The sequence below is a fragment of the Pogona vitticeps genome, chromosome 5 (assembly GCF_051106095.1).
Source record: "Pogona vitticeps strain Pit_001003342236 chromosome 5, PviZW2.1, whole genome shotgun sequence".
In the NCBI taxonomy this organism is placed as follows: domain Eukaryota; kingdom Metazoa; phylum Chordata; class Lepidosauria; order Squamata; family Agamidae; genus Pogona; species Pogona vitticeps.
This window is the reverse complement of record NC_135787.1, coordinates 55,823,838-55,847,779: the sequence shown is the minus strand read 5'-3', so window position 1 is coordinate 55,847,779 and position 23,942 is coordinate 55,823,838. Positions and strand designations below refer to the sequence as shown.

The following is a 23,942-nucleotide window of genomic DNA, read 5'->3' as shown; positions in this document are numbered from 1 at the left end:
TGTCTAACTTGTCAGGGCAGTCAAATATGATTGGCTTTAACTTAAAGGAAAAGATCTGTTGAAGGTGTCACTTTTCTCCATCTTACTGTTCCGTAAAGCTGCAATCAACATTGTTCCACTGAAATGACAAGCACGCACCTGATCATTAGTAGTTTATAAAGCATAAACCTAGGCAAATAGGTGCCATTCTTTCATCCATCTATTGCAAATTGTAATAGTTGTTGGTGTTTATTAGCTACTCTTCAAGCAGCTTGTGCAATGGCCAATAAATGTAAGTGAATCTATACTGATCCTTCATTAACCTAGCAAGCTCCTCAAACTGTTACTATTCCCTAAAATTACTGACTTCTTTATTGCCACTAGTTAACCTATCTTATACTTTGACAGTTGTGGAAAATTTTGTTTTGTGGAGGCACTAATTGCTGCATGTTTTCCCCCCAGGGCCTCCGGTAAATGTCACATGCAACATCTTTATAAACAGTTTTGGATCCATTGCAGAAACAACTATGGTGAGCTATTCTTTATTTCAAATATTTTACATCCATCTTATTTAGGTTGCAATAGTGTGAACTTTGTCTTGGAAATATGAAGACCTGTTGATTTTGGAGGGGTTGTTTTCTGAATGAACCTGCATTGGGATCAGACTACATTGCAGCTAAGTGATACCCCGGAACCTTCTAAAATGAGGAATGTTCATTTTTTGTTAACCACTGAGGTCAAACATTATGAATATTCTTCTATGTACTTGCAAAGTTGCAACATAAAGATGTGACTCCATTCATTTAATTGGAAGGGGAACTTCATGAATGTTTATAATAATGGTCTTCTACTGTTGAGTGTCTTTGAATGAAATCAGGAGATTGGCTGAAATTGCTTACTTGGAAATTGCTCATTTTCTTCCATCCTGCTGTTATGTGTATGGGTAACATTACTTTGTCCTCTGTACCCACGCTCTAGCTTTCATTTTCTCTTAAGTCAGGGATGGACAAAGTGGCTTTCCAGATGTAACTGGACTGCAAATCATATAAGCCCTGGCCTGCATAGACATAGTGCTGGTCACCAGATGTTGGTCTGTAGATCCCATTATAGACCAGGAATCTGCAATCCAATATCTGGAGACCTGCAATTTGCTTCCCTTGGTACAAAAGGCTGACCTTACACTCTCCCCTCCCAATTTTTCCATTTAGGACCTCGCCTCCTTCTTCAGTGTCAAAATTGAATGTTTTAGGCACATCCTTCCTTCAATAATCTTCTCCTCATTCTCTACCTGAAATCCTTTGCTTTAGTGTAGTAATTTACTCTGACGTTTGCCCCTCGTGGCCCCTATTTCTCTTCCAAACAGATCACACGAAGGCAAACCAAACACCTTTTCACACACTGTCACCAGTTGATCACTAAATCAACGTACTTTACTTAGGAAAGATGAAGGTCCATTCAGTTTTCACTTTTTCTTAAAACAGGTTTATTAATTACAGATGTTTGTTTAATAGTTCATAAGTATTTACTTCAGGTTCATCAAGCATCATCCTTCTATTTAAATCTCACAGGCTACTATTCTCTCCTCAGACTAATCACGCCTCAGATCTCCCAACTATCTCTCTCTCTCTCACTCTCTAACTCTGACTGAACTCTACTCTTTTTTCTTCTTCTCTCAGGCTCCGCCTTTTTAACGTCTCTAGGTTAAAAAGCAAAGAACATGAATAATGCACAATCTATTCGGCATAATAAGTCACCTATTGAACTTATGGAGGGGTTGACTCACCAAATCCTCACTGATCCAATGGTACTACTCTAGCTCTGACCACTACATTACTTGCAAGTCCACTTGATCTTTCCCCAAACCATACATACCCTAAAGATATGGCTTCCATCATCTGTACTGCACTAAAATTTTCATTTCCGAGGTCACATATGATTTTCTCATTGTCAAAGTGGGAATTTTTAAAGCCCTTATTTTCTGTCCTTCTCCGATTTTGATAGAGTTGGTCATGCTATCCTTCTTGATTCTTGCCATGCCTGAGAGTTTCCAAAACTTTGTCTATAGCTATTTCTCTTCCTATGTATCAGATGTTCATTCAGTAGTTCCACTCAGTATAGCTCCTCGTCCATCCTTCTCTTATCTGTTAAGTCCCTTATGTTGTTCTTGCTCTTAGGTCATCTCATTGTAGCCAAAGGTTTTCATTTGCCACATATATGCAAATGAAACTTCACTGAACATCTGAAGACATATGCCTGGACCCACAGCTTTGGTTGCCAGGCTCATTTGTCCCTTTAGATGTGTCAGAATGATATCGAATTCAACACGTTCCATATTGGGCTAAGTATTTTTCCTTAGAAGTCATCTTCCCCGCAATCTCTGTCCACATATACCAACAAAATTCACAATTTGCCAAGCACACTACATCAATATATTTTTTCTTTTGTTTGCTCCATAATTTTAGCCATAGGCCAAATCATGTAATTTCTTTTAATACCAATGTGGGGAAAAAATCTTGCCATTTTTCTCTGCAGTATTAGCTTGAACTCTGGTTAATTATTTGTAATTAATTACTGTTTTACATTATGGGTATAGTGCAATGTAGGATAGCTTTACCTACTTTGTGGTATACTAGTTACTTTTAGTTACTTTGATATTTCCAATTTTTTCACTGTGTAATGGAGATATGGGTTTGGGGTTGTGCTATGTTTCATGCTGGGTTTTAGATGTTAAGGCAATTACAGGGTAGACAGGAAGAGAGTGTTTTCTTTACTGCAGGTCAACAGTTCCAAGCATCATGTGTAGATTTTTCAGTTTTAACAGAGAAATTAATAATATTAGTTACTTTTGAGAAATGGACAAATAATAAGTTACATTTTTTAAAGTGTAAGTATAATGGTAAAGAATTATTTTGTGTCTTAAAACTACTTAATGATTACATTGGAAAATAGCTTTCCAAATTCTGTGGCTTCCATCCCATTTTTATATCTATCAGAAATTAATTTCCTTTTCATTCAGTGCTTTGCTGCATGGTACAAAATGAAACGGCACAGAGATTGAATTAGTCCCTGTGGCGGAATGCCCACGTCACTCCTGTCCATCATACGGAGCTCAAGTGCAGGAGCCTATGATAGGGACGGAGTTAGAGTGACAGTTGGGGAGTGAGAGGGACAGCTAGAGAAGGAGACAGGGAATGGAAGTGGGAGAGTTATGACATTGAATTGAGAGAGTTAAGACAGAGATTGGAAAGTTGGAGTGTTATAGAGAATAGGAAAGAGTTAAAAGGAATAGAGAATAGATAGATGATTAAAGAATATTGTTAAAGAGGTTACTGTGAATAAAAACACATAGAAGTAAATATGTAATCAAATCCAATTTAATGAATGATCCTCAACAACTGTGATTTACATACCAACTAAATGATCAATAAACATGTTATACTGGCAGATCGTGTCTGAGATATAATTGGTATATTGTGGACTAGATCCACTGGTGGCAGCATAAAAAGAGGCAACACATCCTGAGGGTGGACCTGTGTTTGGGGAAAACAAACAAGGGGCACTGGGGGGATGCAACAGTCACCATTTGAATGTATGCTGTTGTTATGTGCTGTCAAATCAGAAATGACTTATAGTGACTCTAATCGGGCTTTCAAGAGAAGTGAGATATTTAAGGTTTCACTAGTTCCACACACCCTGTGAATTTCCATGAGTGAGCAGGGATTCGAACTCAGGCTCTGGCTTCCTGGTCTGTCACTCTATCCATTGCACGACATTGGGCATCATCTGAATATATAATATTCATGTGCTGTCAAATCTATAATGACTTACTGCAAGTCTTTCCAACCCTACACAATTATAGAACTGTATAGAAAGTGCACAATTTAATTTAGAAGAATAGATTTATGGTTTTAAAAGATCTTTCTCTGGCCCTGCATTCTCTGCCTGTCACTTCCCACGATCACCATTCATTAGCTCAACCAGCCTCACCTCACCAAAGGTGATCTTCTTCTTCCATTCACCCTGGGACAAGGAAGTGACGTCCTCTGTATGTTCTTGTAGTGCTTGTTATACATGTTTCTGTTCCTTCACAATTCTCCTTCTATTATTTCCTGCATTTATCTGTCTAACAATGTTAAAGATGAACAGGAACCTGTCTGTTTCTCCTGTTGATTATTTGTTGTTTAGTCATTAAGTCATGTCCAACTCTTCGTGACCATATTGACCAGAGCACGCCAGGCCCTCCTGTCTTCCACTGCCTCCTAGAGTTGGGTCAAATTATTGTTAGTAGCTTCGATGACACTGTCCATCTATCTCATTCCCTGTCGTCCCCTTCTCCTCTTGCCCTCACACTTTCCCAACATCAAGGTCTTTTCCAGAGAGTCTTCTCTTCTCATCAGATGGCCAAAGTATTGGAGCCTCAGCTTCAGGATCTGTCCTTCCAGTGAGCACTCAGAGTTGATTTCCTACAGAATGGATAGGTTTGTTCTCCTTGCAGTTCAGGGTACTCTCAAGAGTCTCCTCCGGCACCACAATTCAAAAGCATCAATTCTTCAGCAGTCAGCCTTCTTTAGGGTCCGGCCCTCACTTCCATACATCACAACAGGAAAAACCATAGCTTTGACTATGTGGAACCTTGTCGGCAAGGTAATGTCTCTGCTTTTTAAGAATCTGTCAAGGTTCCTCATCACTTTCCTCCCAAGAAGCAAGATTCTTTTAATTTTGTGGCTGCTGTCACCATCTGCAGTGGTCATGGAGCCCAAGAAGGTAAAATCTGTCACTGCTTCCATATCTTCCCCTTCTATTTGCCAGGAGGTGATGGGACCAGTGGCCATGATCTTAGTTTTTTTTTATGTTGAGCTTCAGACTGTTTTTTGCACTCTCCTCTTTCACCCTCATTACAAGGTTCCTTAATTCCTCCTCACTTTCTGCCATTAGAGTGGTATCATCTACATATCAGAGGTTGTTGATATTTCTTCCAGCAATCTTAATTCCAGTTTTGGATTCATCCAGTCCAGTCTTTCTCATGATGTATTCTGCATAGAAGGTAAATAAGCAAGGAGACAATATACAGACTTGTAGTACTCCTTTCCCAATTTTGAACTAATCAGTAGTTCCATATTCAGTTTTAACTGTTGCTTACTGTCCCACATATAGATTTCTCAGGAGGTAGATAAGGTAGTCAAGCACTCCCATTTCTTTAAGAACTTGCCATAGTTTGCTGTGGTCCACACAGTCAAAGGCTTTCGCATAGTCAATGAAGCAGAAGTAGATGTTTTTCTGGAACTCTCTGGCTTTCTCTATAATTCAGCGCATGTTAGCAACTTGGTCTCTGGTTCCTCCGCCCCTTTGGAATCCAGCTTGTACTTCTGGGAGTTCTCGGTCCACATACTGCTGAAGCCTACCTTGGAGGATTTGGAGCATAACCTTGCTAGTGTGTGAAATGAGTGCAATTGTACGGTAGTTGGAGCATTCTTTGACACTGCCCTTCTTAGGGATTGGGATGTAAACTGATCTTTTCCAGTCCTCTGGCCACTGTTGAGTTTTCCAAACTTGCTGGCATATTGAATGTAGCACCTTAAATAGTTCGACTGGAATGCCAGCATCTCCACTGGCCTTGTTGTTAGACAAGCTTTCTAAAGCCCACTTGACTTCACTCTACAGGATGTCTGGCTCTAGGTCAGCAGCCACACTATCTGGGTTGTCTGGGATATCCAAATCTTTCTGGTATAATTCCTCTGTGTATTCTTGTCACCTCTTCTTGATGTCTTCTGCTTCTGTTAGGTCCCTCCCATTTTTGTCCTTTATCATGTCCATGTATGCACAAAATGTTCCTTTAATATCTCCAATTTTCCTGAACAGATCTCTGGTTTTTCACTTCCTATTATTTTCCTTTATTTCTTTGCACTGTTCATTTAAGAAGGCCCTCTTGTCTCTCCTTGTTATTCTTTGGAAGTCTGCATTCAATTTTCTGTAACTTTCTCTATCTCTCTTGTATTTGGTTTCCCTTCTCTTCTCTGCTATTTGTAAGGCCTCGTTGGACAGCCAATTTGCTTTCTTTCATTTCCTTTTCTTTGGGATGGTTTTTGTTGCTGCCTGTTGTACAATGTTACAAGCCTCTATCCAAAGTTCTTCAGGCACTCTTTCCACCAAATCTAGTTCCTTAAATCTGTTCTTCACTTCCACTGTGTATTCATAAGAGTTTTGGTTTAGATTATACGTGACTAGCCCAGTGGTTTTTCCTACTTTCTTCCATTTAAGCTTGAGTTTTGCTATAAGAAGCTGGTGATCAAAGCCACAATCAGCTCCAGGTCTTGTTTTGGCTGACTGTATAGAGCTTCTCCATCTTTGGCTGCAGAGAATATAATCAATCTTATTTCAGTTTTGCCCATCTGGTGATGTCCATGTGTAGAGTAGACATGGTCTAGAGGGGCGGGGTAAAAATCAAATAAATAAATAAATAAATAAATAAATAAATAAATAAATAAATAAATAAATAAATAAATAAATAGAGTCACCTTTTGTGTTGTTGTAACACAGTATTTGTGATGACCAGCTTGTTCTCTTGACAAAACTCTTTTAGCCTTTGCCCTGCTTTGTTTTGAACTCCAAGGCCAAATTTACCTGTTGTTCCTTTTATCTCTTGACTCCCTACTTTAGCATTCCAATCCCCTGTAATGAGAAGAACATCTTTCTTAGGTGTCAGTTCTAGAAGATGTTGTAAATCTTCATAGAATTGGTCAATTTCAGCCTCTTCAGCATAGGTGGTTGGTGCATGTTGATTATTAGGCTCCAAGAAATATTGATATTGCATCCATTTCATCATCACTACAATCATGTTTTTCACCATTATGCCTCAGAATATTTTGAAATATGGGGCTTAGGACCACAGTGATTCAAAGAACAGAACATTTTGCCTCTCCAAGCAAGACTTGACTAATTTGGGAAATTCATTTTTTGTGATTTCCCCAACACTATTCTGCTCTAAACTCTTCTACCCAGTGAGTATACTTGGGGATCATAATCATATATTCTTGCACATGCTTTCTTCTGAACAGCTTTTCAATTGTTTTGAATCGTTTTAAGCTAAATTATGATAAAATGTTTATTGAGTTGTAGTACTGTTGTCTTCAAATGCATCTCCTTTTCAATCGTTTTGTAAGCTAGTCATGTAACTAGTAAGTAACTCAGCAGTAACCCTGCTGGAGCAGATGCAAGGCAGAGGGGATATATATGTGATTTCCCTTCTACTAAATGTTTAAGCAACATGGAACCACAGTCTTTAGCAGAACCTGCCCACATATGTGAAAATGCCTTTATTTCACCTTATCAGCAAGAATCTCATTCATCTAAAATCAAAGCTGTTGTTAAGTGTGCTCATGCAACAGGGTGTCAGTCTCTAGAGCCTTGAGAGCAGCCAATGAGAAACTATTGCATTTTCCTAGGTTCTTTTTCATCATTCCCAGCACATATCTTTTCCAAGCTGACTAATACATGGTAGCCTGGAATATGGAGGATTGTCAGTGCTCTGTAATAGTTTGCTTGTAAATTATGCATCAATGCAGCTCGGAGGAGGACTTCTCTGCGGTCAACGATTGTCAGGTTCTGTCAGAATCAAAGCAGTCATTCTGAGAATATGAGCATGCTTAAATAGACACAGAGTTCTATTCGTGACCTTTATTTTGGATTAGCATCTCAGTTCTAACATCACTCTGAGGTACAAGAAAAGGTTTTTAAATTAAAGGAAGAACACTGTATATCTTAGTTATATGTTGACATTTTAATGCTAATAGGGTGACCTGGCAGATTCATGCCAGACACTATTTTACCCATGTAATCTTTATATTCCTCCTATATTTGAGGTCTGGGAAGATTTTAGTTAAATCACTGATTAAATATAGGAATCACAGAAAATTTTGAATTTGGTGGCACAACATTTTATTAAGAAATTAGTTTATGTTGCAATTCTATGGTTCCCTAGAAATGGTGGAACAAACCTTACTGATTTCATTGCTTCTGCCATGCCTAAACCTTTAGGCCGTATTCCAGATGAACTCTAATATGTATAATTTCCTCATTGGATAGACCCCCATATTGTTGTTTTCTAAACTGTGGTGAGTACTTGATTTTCTTACATTAAACAACACATTATTACACCTGTCCACACAGAAGAATGTGCCACAGAATGCAAGGTGTCTGACTTTGAAATCATTATATATAGGATGAGGATTTAAGTATAAAAGGAAAGTGAAGCTGGAAAAAAATGCTGCCTAAATTCATTGCACAACTGGATTGCACTCGAACATATCAAATATACTTTCTAAGCCAGAGTGGCAAATGGCCACCCTCTACATGTTGTTGAGCTGCACGTGCCAGCAAATCCACCGGCATGATGGGAGTTGCAGCCTAGTTCTGCATAATAATTAGGTAAGGGTAGGCTAACTCTCTTGTTAAAGAGTGCTAGGAAGCCTTTGGTCCTCCAGATGTTATGGACCCACAGTTCCTTACCATTGAGCATGCTCGTTAGACTTTATGAGAATTGCTGACCAAAGTTAATCAATATTACACAAAACAGTATTGTCACACAAATAGAACTCTCACAAAATGACTATTTGTTCCTGCATGCATCAGATTTTAAGGATAAGAAATATCAAAAGGGTTGGTTTGCATCTTTTACAGTAACCAACCTGGTGCTCATTGTCGGTGCATGCTTTGTTTCCCCAAAGGGAAAAGACACTAGTTTCATACAGGAATATTTTGTGCAATTTGTAGAGACTGGTAACAGATCAAAAGAAGGAAGTGGATCTTCAGAAACAAATAGAAATGAGAATGGCAGCAGCATCTACAGCCACACTGGCTTCATTGGCTAATTAAAAAACCATGCTTCTAGGACTAGGGCTCTCACAGAGGAGGCAGCGGCTATGTCTCCTCAGCAGGTCTTTCTCCCCAGCTGTGTACATTGGGTAAATGGAAGTTTCCTGGTTTTCTTCTGCACTCTCTTAACTAGCTTAGCGGGTTTTCTCAAAGAGTTGTAGCCTGTCAGCATTGCTTCCTATATCCCTAGAGAGAAACCACCAGTGGCCTAGGTAGTTCAGTGTTCAAGAAAAGCAGCAAAATAACTGGGTCACACTGGATTACAAGAAGGGGAAGCAACTCTTTAACAGTATGAGTTTCCTATTTGTCAGACTCTCTTTCTTTAGAAAAATCAATGACCCTTTGCCATGGTGCACCAATGATCTCACCAGAGGTGACACCCTCTGCTTCCCTGTTCTTAAGCTGCTTGAGAGGCAGGAACATCCTGATGATGCCACTTCTGAGGCAAGCCAGGAGATTCTAAGAGACCAATAAATGCACTGCAGTCACTCTGCCACTTATGTTAGGAAAGAGACCAAACAGCAAGACACTTTAATGGAGCCAATTATCTGTAAAAAGAAGCCATATTTCCTGCTCTGTCATCCTGCCAAGCTGCTCCTCACAGGCATTTCTAGGTTGGCTGCTGATAGGAATATCAGCTGGACTAGGTTCAGGCAGTGAGTGATGCAGTTTCTAGGCAGAAGCTGGCAGTTGATCTGGGCTTTCAGTGAGGATGTCTCAATGTTTTATTCCTAGACAACCCAGGTCACAAGAATTTTGTTCAAGGAAGACCATAATCAGAGAGGACCAACCTTAAAGCACCATATTCACAACTGAAAGAATGACTAAGAAATCGAAGGTTACATGCCAGCTATTTTCTGGTATCTTGCTATACAATAGGCAAACTTTCAATAATTTCCCACTGGGGGAGAAAAAATCTACTTAAAGAAATGGGATTGTTGCTAGTAAGGCCAAAAAAGAGGTGATAGCCACGTAATGCTTTGATACAGTTTTACTTACCTGGACCACAATAGAGTTTTGCTGGCTTCAGTCACAGCAGTGGCAGTAACTATTTGACTGTGACAGACTTCATTGTTCCAGTACTGAAGCTACTAAACTTTGCAAGTTCCCAAATCCTAAGGAAGATAGGAAGCCACAAGAGATGTAGCTTTGCCTTTTAAGACAATGCTATTCTTTCCACAGGACATCTACTATACAGATTGGGGCTAGGAAATCGGGTGCCTTTTAACTATTCCAGCCAAACTGTGGCTATCAGCCATGTTTGCTAGGGTTTGTGAGAATTGTCTGGAATGCACTTATTCACCTTTCCTTGGTGTAGAAGTAGGGTTAGTGTAGTGTAGAAGTAGGAATAGCTACACTTCCCTGTTGTGCAGGTTTAAAGCTACTAAGTGGCAAACTACACTGGAACTTCTTATTTGCAATTCCTAAAATTAGGGAGATTATTCTGAATGAAGTAGTTGACAAGTGTATCTGTGGTACCGTGTGTGAAAACTTAACCACAGCTTCACTTATGAAAGGGAAAGTGCTGTACTTTGTACTGCCATGGCTATACAAAGAAAAGTTGGTTCTCTTTGGGTTTCCACATAAAGTGACTCTTTGGGTCACTTAAGAGAAAAGTGACCTGGTTTCTTTTCTTTTCAATAGTTGCTTGACCTGCAGATAAGAGACCAAACTTTTTGCAGAGCTGGGGGGGGGGGAATTCACCTGCTGATGTCTAAACTAGGGAAGAGAAAGAGGTTAATTACATTCCACATTGGTCAATCTCAACTTATTTTAATGCCTGAGATAAAGAACAAAATGGCACCAGCTAACTAAGCTGGTTGTTGGGGCTTTCTTTAACCCTGGTGAATGTGACAGCATTCTGTACTACACCTGAGGGAATGAAATTTCTGTCAGTGCCTTGTTGCCAGCATCTGTTACCCGGAACCATTTACTTCACTCTGCTAAATGGTAGGGCCATCCCTGTTTACAAACCGGAATACAAATGGAAATGCAATTATCCTTCTGTATTTACACTTCCTTGAATTTGGAATGCAGTTCTATGATTTTAAAAAAGGCACACATAAATGAGTATATCTCTCCTCACTTTTTGGAGACAACTTAAGATCTGGCTGTTTTTGCAAGCCTTTAACAGCTTTGCACCAAATTAATTAATTAATTTTATGTTTTGATTGATTTCTATCTTGTATCCATGAACTTCTCTCTGCTGACCAACTATTATTCTTGTAATTTTATTGTCTTTTAAAAAGTTATTTTATAGTATATAACGCCTTATCTGTATTTCCATTGTTAGCTGCCCAGAGTAGCAGCTCTTCCACCAGTTGTCCAGGATATAAATTTAAATAAACAAATACATATATTATGGGAAAGACTGTACAAAAACCCATATATTAGCAAAAGTAATGTACAGAAAAGAAATACATTAGCTGAAATCCTTGTTCACAGCTCCACCTGTGTAATGGAGATGACAAGCCACTGATTAAGGGCGAATTGCTGTTGATGAAGTCTCATGCACCCCAGAATCCCTAGAGGACATTTTTAAGCAGCAGCAACTTGCCATTTATGGTGATGTCATTACTACTGCACACATTGAACTGCTCAACCAGAGATCTCAGCCAATATGTAAGAAAATAGCATTCTAAATAAATATATTAGGTGAAATGTGAGTGAAAATGCATAATTTTATTAGGACTTCTTTTTTAAAAAAATCATAAACTGGCATGGTAATGGGGCAGAAGGAACTTAAGACTGGGGGAAAATGGAAGATAATATCAATGAATCCAGCACAACCTGGCATTTAGCGGCTATGAATTGTATAATGAATGATTAAGAAGGTGGCAGGCTGCTTTGAATAGGCATTTGCAGCTTCACATTATTGTCAGTTCTGCTACCTTTGATTCTGAAAGCTGAGTACATGAAAATTGTTAGCAGAAAAAAGAAGTTATACTAATGGAGAGAGATTTATGGCTTCAACAACCATTAACTCTAAAACAGGAATTAAAGGCAAATTGTGTGTATAAGAGAGAAGGAGAGCGAGAGAGTGAAGTTGAGGTTAATATCCATTTTATAAATGTGCATTTAGACAGAAAGTTATCTTAAGGACTTTTAAAAAATATTCTTCTCTTGCTTAGCTTTCGGATATATACTGTATAATTGTACAGTGGTGCCTCACTTAGCGATGTTAATTGGTGCAGCAAAAATCGCTGCTAACCGAAAACATCGCTAAGCGATTTTAAAAAGCCCATAGGAATGCATTGAACCCCCTTCAATGTGTTCCTAGGGGCTTAAAACTTACCTTTAAGCAAAAATCCTCCATACGGCGGCCATTTTCGCTGCCCGGTATGCGAGGAATCTGTCCCTAAACACAGTGGGCAGCCATGTTTTTTTTTCCAGTGGCCATTTTGGAACCGCCAATCAGCTGTAGGAAAAAGATTGCTATGCGATAATCGGTAGGTGAAACAGCTTACTGATCATCGCAAAGCGATTTTTTCCTATTTAAAACATCATAATGCGATCGCTTTTTCGATCACAAAATCTTCATCGCTAAGCGGTATCATCGTTAAACGGGGTGCTCGTTAAGCGAGGCACCACTGTACTCATATCTGTACCTATAATGTATCAACTTGCATGTTCATATATTAGAATCTCAGAAGAATTGAGTTGGGAGTGACCTATAAGGCCATCAAGTCCATTCCCCTGCTCAAATCAAAGTAGCAAAATGGTTGTTCGACTTTCCCTTGAATGCCTCCAATGTTGGAGCACTCACCACCTCCTGAAGTAATTGGCTCCATTGTCATACTGTTCTAACAGTTAGGAAGTTTTTGATATTCAGCTGAATTCTGGCTTCCTACAACTTGAGCCCATTGTTATGTGTCCTTTACTCAGGGATGATCAAAATCAGATCCTGCCTCTCCTCTGTATGATTACCTTTTAATTACAGTGGTGCCTCGACTTACAAATGTCCTGACTTGAGACCAATTTGAGTTACGACCAGCTCAGGCTGCAAAATTTTGCTTTGACTTGCAACCAGAGCTTTGAGTTACAACCAGAAAAAAGGCGGCAAAATTTGAACTGCTAACCATTGGTCGGCGAAGAGGCTGCTTCTTTGTAGCTCTTTCGTCCCAGTGGTTAGAGAGTGTGCATTCAGAGGAGGCTTTGGACTGCCTGATAAAGTAATGCTTTTTGCTTTTTAAAAACTGCCTGTTCTGGGCGGTTTTTGCAGAGTGGGTTTGGGCTGGGTGGTGGGGTTATGTTTCTATGCTGTGATGGGTCTTGCAGTGTGTTTTTTAGTGTGTTTTTAGGGGGCTTTGGCTGAAACAGATTAATTGCATTTCTGATGGCTCTTGCAGTGTGTTTTTTAGTCCCTGCTGGAATGGGTTTGTTTGATTCGGGGGGGTTATGTTTCTGTGGTTTGATGGCTCTTGCAGTGTGTTTTTTAGTGTGTATTTGGGTGGTGGTTTGCAGCCGGAACGGATTAACTGCATTTCAGTGTATTCCTATGGAAAATGGTGCTTTGAGTTATGACCAATTTGAGTTACGACCATCTTCTGGAATGGATTAAATTTGCAACTCAAGGCACCACTGTATTTGAGAAGTAATGTTATATAAGTACTCTCCTCAGTCTCTTTTCCCCAAAAAGCTTAAACATGCCCAATTTTTTCAGTCCTCCTCATACGGCTTGGTTTCTAGTCCCCTGATTATCCATGTTGTCCTTTTCTGAACTTGCTCCAGTTTGTTAAAGTGGACACAGTAGTCTAGATGAGGCCTATTAAGCAAAGAAGGAGACCAGACACAATTGCTAGAAACCTATTGACAATGTAGGCCTGAATAAGGGAAATTATGGAAATCTTGGCAACAAATTCCAACTCACTAGCAAATTGTATGTTGCATTCTTAAGCAACCAACCAATCACACACTTGTGAAGTGATAACTAAAGGTTTCAAGTTATGGTGCTGTAAATTTAGCCTGGATGCTATCCAGTCACATTCAGTTTTATAGGAAAGGAAATAATCCTTTGCTGTTGCTTTAAATGTACTGGGAAAGGAGAAGAAAGTTTCCATATGAAGAAAGGCTTCTCCTGTGATGCTTTCATGTGTCAGACAACAATGAAGGACACAAGAGATCTCATGGGAAATGGGAATGGATTGATTGTCCAATCCCCTTATGATTTAGTTTGAGACATCCTTTATTTTCTTGCAGTGGTCAAGAAATTTTTCTTCCAACCTTGGGTAACCCTGGCATTTTTGGATGGCAACTCCCAGAAATATTGGCTAGCACAGCTGGTGGTGAAGGCTTCTGGGAGTTTTAGTCCAAGAACATGTGGAGCATAAGGTTGGGAACCACTGCAGTCTAGATCCTTCTTCTGGAGATTGGATCATCACCTTGAAATGTTAACCCTGCTATTCCTAATTAGAAATCAGTCTATGAGTAGCTGTAGCAGGGGTAAGGAGATGGATGGAAGGCGTCCTTAAGCCCGCATAGCTGTTTAGGCGTGCAAGATCATAGACACTGAAATTCTAAAACATTTGGAAGCCCACACTTTCCCCGTCCCTGGTCTGGCAATACAGTTCTGAAGCATTTATTCTTAATGTAGCCCACAGACTTTCAGCCAAAGTCCTAGTGAGAGGTTGCAAAAGCTTCTTTCTTTGACAGCAATCACTCCCCATCACTGTGCTGATTGGGGGATACTCTAAGTTGCCATCCACAGAAAAACAGTTGGAAGTTCTAACAGTGAGCCTTTGAGAAGAAAGAAGCACATTCAGTTTTGAAGCATGGGAATGAAAAATTTCCTCTTCAGCTTTTCCTCTTCCTCTTCTCCTTTAAAGCAGAATATGCTCATTTTGTTTTTCCATGAGTATTCAGTTACAGCTCAAATAATAGATTCATTTTGCTTCTGCATTTGCTGTTCAGTTACAGCTGGAGCAATTTTGAATGTCTTTTTGTTAACAACAAAGAATGCATTTTCCTAACACATTTTTTCAGTGTTTGACAGCTGGGAAAAAGACAGCAGTTAGTCTTGGTTTGGTGACTTGACCATGCGTTTCTAGAATGGCCTGCATGCTTGCTGACCTGAAAATAAGTTCCATAGAGATTTGCCCAGAGATAATCAGATATACATTCCAATTAGACTCAACCATTTCAGAAATATGTGAATTTTTTTTTGTCCCCACAAAATGCCCTAGCAAAGAGAGCTTAGGTTTATTCTCATTTGTCTGTATTTTAGGACTAGCCCGATAATGCCTTGAGAATCTTTTGGCACTTGAATAGTGAAACCATATCTTGGAAAAGTGACATTTTTGTACTACAACTCCCAGAATCCTCAGGCCAGCAACAGCCTGTGGAATACACAGCCAAGTCACAAAATCAACGGGTGTTCTTAAAATGCTGCAGCTTGCCACTTTGTAACCAAGGTTTCTAGGCTTTGGAATAGAGATGGTGGCTCATCCTGGTTCATTTATTGTCACAACAGGTGTTCAGTGGCTTGGTGCCCTGCCCTCACTCAGAAGCAACATCCTAGCTTCCCTGTCCTGTGTCCTCCAGGTGCTGCTTCTGAGTTGGTACCTGCCAGAGTGGGTGGGGCACTAAACCACCAAAATACCTGTTGCAGTGTTAAATGAACCAGGACAAACCATCAAACCAGCAGTTCGTGCCCATCTCTACTGTGGAATATGTCAACTAAATATTGCTTCTGTAGTTTAACACTTTTAAAGACTGCATATAAAATTATTGGGCATTTCAGGATTTAACATAAACTTATGCTGCTATTCAAAGCCTACTGGATGCAATCGGTTCTTAATCCCAACCAAGTATACATTAAGATCAGGTTGTTGTTAAGATTCGAAAAGAATATTTTTGTGTGGAGAGCAAGGAGTAATTTACTGAAGGTGTTTAGGAACCAGCAGAAAGCCCGCACAGTTAACCAACCAGGCCTTCAGCAAATTGTTTCCTTGGCGACCGGTTTGCAGCAGTTGATGATAAACACAAGGATTACATAGAAATCTATACATCTCCTGTCAAAACCAGCAATTATACCTTTGGGTCCATGGTCTGTTACTGAGCTTGTCTGTCAAATTCGTTTTACAGTGAAAAAGAGATATATTGCTCCAACCAGAAGTGCGGGTTCAGTGTAATCTTAAATGGTATTCATGAATCCTTAATTCAGGGATGGGTAACTTTTTTTTCCTGTTGAGAGCCAGATTCTCATGGGCAATTTGTTGGAGGATGCCTGCCATTGGGAGGTTTGTCTACAGTCTGCAGTGGACTGACCTGAAAACAAAGCAGATGCATTTCCCTTTTAACCTCTCTTAGTTTTTCCCTCACCTTTCCCACCCAGCAGAGTGTCTGAGAAGGGAGAGATGGTCCATGGCAAAGCAGAGATGGTCCATGGCAAAGCTCTGGAGCTATCACATTCAGAGGGCTTTCCAGAGCTTTGAACCATGATTCTTTTGAAGACTACCAATTCCAGAATCTCCTAGCCACCATGGACCCTGTGCTCCTGGGAGTTGTAGTGGCTTTTCCAATGATGCTGAGGTCTATGTTTAGCCTGACCAACTCCCAGGGCAAAGAGGCAAGTGGTTTTCTTTCCCCATGACAGCCTCATCTTTCTCCTAGTTCAACCTTCTCTCAGCTTTCTATGGTGGCAGTAGCAGCACTAAAGCAGGCTGAAGAGTCACAGGGCAGGGAAATGGAATATAACTCAAAATCTTGCTGTGATTGCCAGCTGACTAGGAAAAAAAACAGATGGCTCATTTCTATTTGACTGCAATCCTTAAGTGGAGATTGAACTACCATATATGGGGAAAAACCAATAGGTAAAACTGCTTTTCACTTGCTAGTGACTGCTTTCAAAAGTGATTTGACTGACAGACTTTCACTAAAGCTCTACAAAATGTTAAGCTTACTTGCAGAGAGTCTGTTTTTTAGAATTACAGAAAAAAAGGAGTTGGAGGGGGCCTATAAGGTCATCTAGCTCAACCCCCTGCTCAATGCTGCTTGGGGCCACTTATTTCTCTAGGGAAGATACCATCTGCCTTTTCCTCTCCCTGCTCCCTCCTCATCTCCTCAGGCTGCAACTTACCCCAGTCATGCTTCTTATTCTAGGTAGTTCTATTCTGCATTCTGTCAGGTGTTCCCAGACACTCCAGTTGCCTGCCATCTACAGTATGAACCCAAATTTAGAAGTAAGAGGGGAAAAAACAGTCCTTCCCCACCAATTATTTCTATGGGGATGGCTTCTGGAAGGGAAGAAGAAGAAGCACCATCTCAATTTATGCCTCGAGTGCAGTGGTTCTTCGAATACTAGTCTACGTCCAGGGAGACATTCAAATCCCTACTCACCAATCAAGATCATTGACTTGAACTTTACCAAGCCAGTTTCTCTGAACCTAACCTGCCTCATAGTGTTCTTTTAAGAATAAAATGGCAAACCACATGCAAGAAAATAGCAGATAGACTCTGGCTGCTTAACCTGTCTGTAGCAGAGATGTGCATCCTCACTTCTTTCACCATTCCATGTGGGGATGAGGAACCAGAAAATGGCTCTCCCTGTCCTGCAAGAGGACAAGGCGCTTTGTGACCCTCTCAAACAGAAAAAGAAAATGGTAAGGGTATTTTCCACAAATGCAGCAAAATGGTGCGAATGACACAAATAATGCAAACTGATCACACCTGCTGCTTTGTTTCATAGTGTTTTAAGGATTAGATGCATTGGAGAAGTTATTCTGTATCTCTTGTAAAAATCAGCTAGTGATTCTCTGCTTGTTCTCTGTGCATATGTGTGTGCATGAGCACTTTGTTTCTCAAAGGAAAAGGGCACTAGTTTTGTTCTGAGACAGTTTGCTCAAATTACAAAGCCTTTGATTTTAAAAAGAAAAAAGCTGCCCTTGTTTCAGTCTGATGGGGCTTGAAAATTCCTCATCAAGCTGCCTTGCCAACTTGAAACAGCCTAAATTGAGGGAAATGAAAAAGCTAGTGAATATTCTTTGCCTCCCTAGCCTGCATACTGCTGCTATGTTCCTGGGCTCTCTCTCTCTCTCTCTCTGAGGGGGAAGAAATCCAAGGTCCACATGCTACATCAGTGAGGTTCAATTTAGGATAAAATTAATCAATAATCCCAGTGCTGAGACAAATGATCTTGCAGGTCTGCCCATCCGTGCCAATTCCTATACCTTCTCCATTAATTAAAAAGGCCAGCCTTGTAGGGATTGCCCACTTGCCTCATGTCATTCATCAAAGGCGACTTGTTGCTACGTATCTTAATGGTGTTTTGATTTGAATGATAAAAAGGAACAGTGAAATGTCTGAGGATTTCTGACGCTCTTTGTAGCCTGTACCAAAGAATCTGCAATATACCACTTCCCTAGTGACAGAAAGTCACAGGAGTGTTTCCTTTCTGTATAAGTTCAGCGTCCTAGCACTTCAACACATGGCAGACCTGATGCCCAGAGAGACTCCTAGAATCCTGAAAATGCCATATTGTGTGTGTGTTTGTGTGCGCAAAGGGAAACAGACAGTTATTTGTCGATGTCAGTTCATAAGACAGATCAAGGATGAAAGGGAGTTTTCAATTATGCTACTAAACTTTTGACCCAGAATATGTAGGTCAGAGAAGTTCAGAAGGAATTATTTTTCTCAGACCTCTAAGCAGGGACTTTTATCTGGTCATCTTGCAATTTGGTGGATATGAAGCCCATATAGATTCCTTATAAAGCATGCCAATTATGTACTATTCAGATTTAAAATGTCTGCTATACAGGTGGGAGAAGACAGCACAGGTATTCTAGTGAATATAATGGAAAGTTGCATCTAATGAGACTAGACAGAGTACAATGCAATGCAATTGCAGGTTGGCAGGCAAAGACTTTACATTTTAAGCAGGTTTTGAGCAATCGAAGTGGACAGTTGACCAGGGAGTTTTTTTATGGGATGCTGCATGATTTACTGCATTATTGTGTTCCACCATATTTACTTGTTTCCAAAGTGTTTTAAATTTGTGATTTAAAAATGATATTATATGTTTAATTAGTATTATAATTAAATTATAATATTGTGCTCTGGTCCATTGGGGTCACGAAGAGTCGGACATGACTAAACGACAATGCTAATATTATTAATATTAAATTATTAACTTATTTTACTATTATAATTCATTGTGATTTTAGTTCTACTTATTTTTTAATCATTTGGGAACCACTTTGGGTGGTTCCCAAATGATTAAAGGCAGGCAGGCAGGCAGGCAGGCAGGCAGGAAGGCAGGAAGGCAGGAAGGAAGGAACTGTTGGATGCCACCTGTTTTAATTAGCATCTAAAACAATGATTTTTTTCCAGTCTAGGTGGTGGTGGTGGTGGTGGTGGTGGTGGTGGTGGTGGTGGTGGTGGTGATGATGATGATGATGATGATGATGATGATGATGATGATGATGATGATGATGATGATGATGATGATGATGATGAAAAGGACTATATGGATCATGGAGTCCAGTCCCTGTCAAGGAGGCACAGTGCAGAACTGAACTTCCAACCTCTGGTTCTGCAGCCAGATACCTAAACCACTGAGCTATCCAGATATTTGGTAGACATTTTGCCAAGAGTGGGTGGTACAAAGGTTGCTGGTTTTGTGATGAGAACATCAATGTAGCCCTTGGGAATAACCAGGAATGCATGGTTCCTCTTGGTCCCGCAGGCAAGCAGGCTAGCAGGCAAGAAGCAGAAAAGTTTTGCCTACACACCGAAGTTCTATTACATTCTCAAAGATGATAGTGGTATGTAGCATTGTCTCATCCCATGTCGCAGTCCTTTGTTTTCCCCCATTCAGTGTTTTATCTGGCAAATCAAGAAACATATAAATACCTGCACAAACCTGGAAACAAATTGGCTCATGCACCCTCCAAACCAGTTCAGGGTATGCCAAGCTCAGTCTTGTAGGCATGTCTGGTAATCAGTACAGCCAAACAGAATCATAATGATATGATACAACTAGCTTTTAATGGCTTTGATTCCACTCACAGCTTCTCATTGTTCCTTAACTCCCATTGTCTTGGGATCAGTCTCCCACAAGGTCACCTAGAGAGAGGGAGGTCCAAAGAAGAACAAAGGAAGCTCTTGCTGGATATTTGAACATCTCTCAGTCAACCTGATTGGTTCATACCTGTGTGTTTTCAGTTGAATCACTACTAATATCATAAACAAACTTTTTCAGAGTGTTAACTCATTCCATCCTTTCTAGGCATGCATATTGCAAGCTTGTAACCTATAAATTAGGGCTTTTGACATACGTTGTTGTTTAATGACACAGGTGAATCCATAGTGAATTAAATCCATTAATATCTAGTTTGCAGTCCACACAATTACCCAGCTAATGTGTGGGTTAGAAATTAGATATTCGCAGGTGTAAAGAAAGCATTTTTTTTGTCTAATGGAAAAGTTAAATACATCATCATGGCTCATTCTGAAACAAGAAGTGAGATGTTCGTTGTAAAGCGAGATTTTCGTTGTAAAGCGAGATGTTCGTTGTAAAGCGAGAAGAATAAAATGAACTGATGAGAGTCATCACAAATGCTGGTGTGCACCGACCACAAGATTTGGCTGGGCTGTGGGTTCAGTGATTTTAAAAAAAATAGTTTGATTCTGCTTGGACCGATTTAGAGGTTGCTAAGTTCCTCTCTGACCCAAATCTCAAATTCAGTTTGGAAATCCAAGTTTTTGGATCTCCCACTGACTAACATTAGAAATCAATACCTGGCTACTACAGGTACAGTATTCTTTGTAGAAAGGGAATCATATGCGTAAAGTGATAATGTGTCTACCCTTATTCTCATCTGTAGGATTTTAGAAGAATATGTGAGAATGCAGTATGTCCGAGAGAAGCCTTAATTCAAGAAAATGGCAAAATGTCAGAAAAATAGTTTCCACTAGGTGATATATTCCTTCAACATCCCCTTCTGCAGATCACTGTGACTGGAGACCCCACTAAAGCCACCCCCTATGCATTAAAAATACATTTCAAAAAACCACACATACATCTGTTCCAGTCCTAGCCATCTTTCCCTACCCTCATGTTTTCCTCATACTGAGAGTTGAAGGAGAAATGTATTTATTTGTATGAGCACTCAGGCAGAGCCTCTATTTTCCTCCTCATCTGAATCATTAGCAAAGCTCTGGGAGAATACTGATTCGGGGTCAGTTTCCATTAGAGAAATCTTGCTTCATTTTGGATATCTCCTGAATCTTTCTGAATAGGTTTGGGATTTGGCTGAATTTGAAACATAACTCAAAATGCTCAAGTTTCTTCTCTACATCCTCTTGTTATCTTCATCCTTTTGAACCCAAGTTTGAAATCCACATGTACAATTCCATTGGATTTATTTTAACTAAGATTGTGCAGGATTTTGCATTTCTATTTTACATCTTTTCAGTCTGCTTATAGTCCAGCACTCAAAAACTGAAATAGGAATTCAAACACGAAAGCTCTCCTCCCTGCAGCCCAGATGTGTTACCTTACTACCCTTGGTTACCAGGTCTATGGCACCTTTCTACCATTTTGAAAACTACATATGCATGTGGCTTTTCTCTGTAAATATCTAAATACTGAATACTGAAGTTGTTCTGTAAGTAGATTTGGAGGATTGGATCTCATCTTTATCCCAGTGCTTAGAAAAATTACTTTCTGAGACCACCATCACAACTCCTATGCTGATTTCAGGATTCTGGGAGTTGTAGTCCACATGAATAACTTTTCCAAACTCTGCTATTTTCCTACGTAATTCTCACCTCTTCTGTAGTCCAGCTACCTGAGCCAGAGATGGGAAGCCTTGTTTTGACTGTAGTTCCCAGAACTCCATAATTAGCACAGCTGTAACTTATGGGACTTGTAGTTCAAAAAACAAATGCTGCCGATGTGTGATCTGAGAGGAACTGACCCAAAAAGGATGCGTACAATAAAAAATAAGATGCCTCCCCTTTCTAAGTCACATATTGGCTAGAATGACAACTGAAACTTACTTCAGCACTGGTGATGGGCTAACATTATCCGCTGCATCTCAGGACAACAGGTTTCCCTAAGACATATGGAAGTGATCTGGCCACCAGCATCTTGCCACTACTTCCTCCCCTCCCCTTGGCCAGCATCTACTACCTGAGGTGCCAGCCTCATTCGGCTTAACAGTAGGACCAGTTCTGAATCTGAAAGTACATTTCTGCCGAATTTTCACCAGGACTGAGCAGAGGACCTCTGGTCGAGTTCAGAGGCCAGTCTGGGGCTTTGCAATGGATCCCAGTTTGATCCAGGCTAACTTATGTTTTGAACCTCTTTAAATATGTAGACCACCCCACTGACTTGCACTGGAAAAGCAAAGCGTGTCCCCAGATTGTGTATTTCACTGATACAGAATCTGGGGACGCAGCAGATTCCCCCAAAGAGGGATGAAGTTGCTAAATATCAGCTAGCCAATTTCAAGCATTTGCATACTAGGCCTTTTTAAAAATTTATTATATAAAAATAGTTGAAGTAATCTGTGCCTCATCTAATTTGATTTGTGTGCCAGATCTGAACTGAATTGTTTTGTCCGGGAACCAAATCAAGCCATTCTGCTTCAGTGTTGGACCTCCTACAATTGAGGTTAACTCAGGCCAACTCGGTTAGCAATCTGACTTCAGCTAAAACCAGTGTGTAACTTTAGTTTGGTAACTAGAAAATATGTTTTAGCTTGCTTGTCCTGTTCATTTTCTCATCACAATACATGTGTGAATGTGCTTGTCTATGCTTGGTGTCTGTCCTGTCACCAAGCTACTGTTTTAAATCACCACAGTGAAGATACTTATCAGTTTGTGCTTTTCAGTTCTTTTTCCAAGGACTTCATAATTTGCACAACTATATCTGTGCAAAACTATTATCTTTGCCCTCTGAGAAGCGAAGTGCACATGTGTAATCAGTACAGAATGATTGTTTAAAAAGATACAAACATTGCTTCCATTGCTTCTGATCATTACAAGCAAAAAAGAAAACCCTGCCATCATCAAGGTTTGAAGAAATTGTATTGAATGCATTAAAGCTTTGTTTGTGTTATTCCCCAGTTTTGTTTAAATTCATGCCCTCCACCAACCCCCTAAAAATGTTTTTGCTTCCACTCTCATTTCTTGGAGCATCACAAAATGCAGCCCTGACTTGCAGGGCAAGAAAGACAATTTTGTGGTTCTTCCCTCTAGCATTTGAAAACAAGTGAAGATTTACACTGCTATTAACACTACCTTCTCAGATTTTGCTTCCATTTCCCTCAAGATAGATCTTTCCTGCAGAAGTGCTTCCGGGAGAAGAGACCCCCTTCCAGTCTCTGCCTAAATGAGGGTGTACGGATAGGTGCTTTGGGGTAACAGTCAGACTATAACATTGTCTGGGTACATGACAGTATTCCTGTATTTCCAGATCTCACTTTAGAAAAAAAAAATCTACAAATAGGGAAAATGCAAATGGCTATGACCTGTAGTGGAGGTGATGCCCACACAGCACCGTCATGTTCAAGGATGTGGTAGATAGAAAGGGTTTTCATGGGCCCACAGTTACTCAGATTTTGTGGAAACAAGAAGGCAGTGGAATTTGCTCCAGAACAAAGAAGAAAAGTGACAGAGGTGTGTGGAAGGATGCCCAGTAAAAATGCATGCTATTGCCATCCCAAGCCTGCTGCAGAAGAAACACTAGGGTCCATAACACATTAAATGCTAATGTGCAACATTAAATAACTAACATGCAGAGTCCATTTCACTAGTAGTTTTCCCCGCTTTGCACCCTTTCTTTCTAGTTTGTTTTGCTTTCCATCCATTCATCCCTTTAATCTTTGGTTTCATTTGCAATATTTACCCGTGGAATGAGGAGAGGATGAGTCTGTTGTCCTCCTGCTTCTTCAGAGCAGGATCCAGAAAATCCAGGGCCAGATAACACAGACAGACTGATCTAAAAACACGGGGCACTCAAAGGAGAGACCAGCATTGAGATGAAATGCACATTTGCAGAGGAGTTCTCTTTGATTGGAGGATCTCCTCAAAGAGAGACTTTATGCCACTTCTGTAAGACCTAGAATGACCCTGTATTGTTATTGCTA

General features: G+C 40.1%; 1 protein-coding gene across 3 annotated transcripts in view; it reads left to right on the top strand.

Annotated features, from left to right (window-relative positions):
* The window catches only part of GLRA3 (glycine receptor alpha 3), a 141,227-nt gene that overhangs the window by 60,329 nt on the left and 56,956 nt on the right, over positions 1 to 23,942 (top strand). For all 3 annotated transcript variants that reach the window (XM_020803522.3, XM_073001442.2, XM_078393878.1), the window contains one exon: positions 442 to 509. In XM_020803522.3, coding sequence (XP_020659181.1) covers positions 442 to 509 — 68 coding nt within the window. The remainder of the gene's footprint in view (positions 1 to 441; positions 510 to 23,942) is intronic.